Genomic DNA, 3,870 nt, shown 5'->3' on the forward strand with positions numbered 1-3,870 from the left:
TGCTATTAAATTTAAATCAAATTACTATCTAATAATTTCAACCATTGGATTATGTTGATCAATGGTTATCATAGAGTTTACTAGGTTTTCTTACTACAAATCAGTTTCCTATACATCCTTTCCCTATATATATATATATATATATATATGTTAAATAATAATGTTTAATATTCTTATTGTATTTATATAGTTAACCTTATAAACATATTACTTCCCATAAATAATAACACTCGTAATAATATTAGCTTACTTAATTAAATTACATTTAACATGTAACTCGTGTTAATTTACTTTTTGTGTGTGACCATGTATAATCAATCATATGTTATTACTTGTTAGTCATATCATTAAGCGTTATTACTTATTCGTCATATCATTAAGTGTTATTTCTTATGTTCATATAACCAACCAACCATATTTAAAAGAAAACGAAGTAGCTGTAATATTTTTTTTTTCCTACCTGACTTTTCTTTGTTCTTTTATTTATATATAAACAACTGGCCGAGTTACATCAATATCGCAGGTAAGCGAGTAACAAGCTGCGCCGCTACCCTTAGAAAATAAGGGAATTTAGAAAACCAGGTAAGAAAGTAGCTAATGCAAATAGTCAAACCCATTATCTTCTAATTCATTATCTATATACAATTTGATTAATATTAATCAAAGCTGATCTGTCTGCAGCCTTTCTAACATCATTAGTTTAATAATATAAACCATTTTAATAACTTATGACTATTTTAACCCACTTCATTGGGATCATCTCAATTTCTTGGAAGGTAACATATGTTACATTGACCAATAAAAATTTAAACCCATTATATAAACATCACATGATAACATCAAAACCAAGTCAAACCATCAAAAAACTTTCACTGCAACCATGAATCCTTCACTCCTGTTCCATTTCTTCTTCATGTTCTTCACTTTTTTAACTTCAAAAGCCTTTTTTACATCTTCTTCAATCTCCTACTCTGATCACTGCAATTCTTACGCTCCGGAAGCCACTCCTACTGATCGAATCTTCACCCGGTTCCCGTTTCTTGAACCGGTAACTAGCCATTACACAGGCGGTCAAAACATTCTTGATCAAGATGGCCCATCACAAAGGTCCATCCTCTTCGAAGCCACCCGTAACCTATTCAAGACAAACGTCGTTGACACGTACAAAATCCAGGCCCGGTTGAGTTTCATTTCATCAAATATATATTATCGCCCGACCAATTTTAGTAATATCAGGTCTAGTTATTCACGGGTTGGTAGGAGATATCGTCGTACGTTGGTGTTTTATCTAGACGGGTTTTGGTCAGTGTCTACGAGTAAGCTTTGTATGGTTGGATCGGCTCGTTGGTTTACAAAAGAAGGTAATTCACTTAAACTAAACGCTGTTCTTAAGCTTAAATTCGCTCGGTTCATAAACTTGGATAACAGTTTAGTAAGTGGAATGTTGGAGAGTTTAGCTTCTCCTAATGATTTTGATTACTTTGACCCGATTTCAATGTTGGGTTTCCCTCGAGTGGCTCCGTTCAAATACAACTATACGTTGGTATCTAATGAAGAGTGTAACGTAACTAAAACCAAGACCATCCAAGATTCGGCAATTAGTATGAAAACGAAAGATATATGTTCGATTTTCACTCAACGATTCACAACTTACAAGTTGGAGTATCCGAGTAAATGTACGAATTGTTCATTTTTGGGTCAAGATAACGGTTACTTGCCTACTTTCGTGTCACTGTACGCGATACAGTGTTCTCAACAAGACAAAAAGCTACGCTTTTTAGTAGAATTTCAAGACAGAAGGTTTACTCCATATGATCAACCATTCCGACCTGACATATCACTAATCGGTGAAGGAACATGGAATGGGACAAAAGATGAGTTGTGCATCGTTGCGTGTCGCATCTTGAACCAAAGTGATCCTATGGGTAGCGCCCGTGTTGGGGATTGCTCGATTAGGTTGACTTTGTGGTTCCCTGCGGTTTGGTCAATCACGAAAACACATACCACCGAGGGTCAAATTTGGACTACCAAGTTAACAGATGATTTGGGGTCGTTTAAAATGGCTAAGTTTCAAAGCTTTGATCATAGCAGGGAGCATTACGGGTTGAAGTATGAATATACACAAATGGAAAAAGTAAAAAGGAAATGCCCGAAAAAGAAGCATGTAGGGGGAGAGTATCAATCATCGTATTATGGTTTTGACATGTTTGTCAAACATAAGAACATGGTTTCGAGAGGTTCTATAGTCCCGGTCTTTGTGGGAGGTCGAGGGTTCAACGATTACACATTTGGGAATCCAAACTTAAGTCCATGGCTAGTGGCGGCAGCCCCATTGGGAGTTATTTCAACCACTGCATACAACGGTCCAGTGAACATCAGCTTTGAGATCAGTTTTATGTTGAACATTAGTTCCGTTTCAAGAAGCGGGATTTCGTCGCTAAATCTATCCTCTACCGATAATGATAGAACGTCGGTGGAGATCTCTGCAGAAGGGGTTTATGACGATGAAACAGGCCAAGTTTGTATGGTTGGTTGTAGAAACTTGAAAAACGCTTCGTTTGACTGTGAGATCCTGGTAAACTTCCAATTCCCACAAGGTAACCAAAGTTTAATAAAGGGGAATATTCGGAGCTTACGTAAAAAAACCGATGTTTTGTACTTTGAGAATCTTGATATCTTTTCACTTACGTTCTCCGAATCTGAAGCGAAAGAATCAATATGGAGAATGGATTTAGAAATCATCATGGTCTTGATAACGGACACACTTATGTGCGTGTTTACAGGAGGACAACTATTGCATTTGAAAAAGAGGCCTGAAATGATTAATTTCATTTCGGTTTTGATGATGCTGATTCTTACTCTCGGGCACATGGTTCCTTTAGTGTTAAACTTCGAGGCGATATTCTCGAACACTAGGAATCAGCAAAATGTACCGATTGGAAGTAATGGGTTGCTTGAAGTGAATGAGGTGATTGTGAGGATAGTGACGATGGTGGCTTTCATTTTGCAATTCCGTCTTCTTCAATTAACATGGATTGCGAAAAAGGATCGTTGGATTCATGAGATACGGACACTTGTCACTTGTTTACCTATGTATGTTATCGGTGGGTCAGCAATGTTGCTAGTGAACTGGAAGAACACTGATGACAGTTTTTCAAGTCAACTTTCGAGTCAAAGTCAACGTTCCGTCTGGGGTGATTTGAGGTCTTATGCTGGACTAACCCTTGATGGTTTCCTATTCCCACAACTAATACTCAATATTTTCCAGAGATCTAAAGGAAATGCTTTGAGTCATTGGTTTTATATAGGGACCACATTCGTCCGATTAATACCTCATGCGTATGATCTTTACAGGGGTCAAAAGTATATACGCCATCGGTTTGAAAGGCTATATATTTATGCAAATCCGAGAGCAGATTTTTACTCACCTTCTTGGGATATTGTCATTGTTTGTGGAGGCCTAGTGTTTGCAGTGATCATTTTCTTGCAGCAACGTTTTGGTGGTCGGTTTATGTTTCCGAAGCGATTCCAGCAGCATGTTGAGTATGAAATGGTGCCTGTAACAAGCAATGAGTAATCTATCACTTAATGTCTGTGTGGCATTTTACTTTCTTTTCCAGGTAGCAATCCAATTAGGGCTGTAAACGAACCGAACGAACACGAACAAGGCCTTGTTCGTGTTCGTTCGTTAAGGAAATAAATGTGTTCACGAACGGTTCATGAACACTTACAGAACAAGATTTTATGTTCGTGTTCGTTCATTAAGGAAATGAGTGTGTTCGCGAACGGTTCACGAACACAAGCGAACACAAATAAATTTGGCGAACGCGGCGAATGATAAAGATAGATGGCCCAGAGAGTAGCACTCGA

General features: G+C 37.6%; 1 protein-coding gene across 1 annotated transcript; it reads left to right on the forward strand.

Moving 5' to 3' along the window:
* Positions 1 to 880: 880 nt before the first annotated feature.
* Positions 881 to 3,577, forward strand: LOC110902257. The gene has a single exon (XM_022148962.1). It carries the CDS (start codon positions 881 to 883, stop codon positions 3,575 to 3,577), a length of 2,697 nt encoding a protein of 898 aa, XP_022004654.1.
* Positions 3,578 to 3,870: the final 293 nt, after the last annotated feature.

Source organism: Helianthus annuus, chromosome 3 (genome assembly GCF_002127325.2).
Source record: "Helianthus annuus cultivar XRQ/B chromosome 3, HanXRQr2.0-SUNRISE, whole genome shotgun sequence".
NCBI classification, from domain to species: Eukaryota; Viridiplantae; Streptophyta; class Magnoliopsida; order Asterales; family Asteraceae; genus Helianthus; species Helianthus annuus.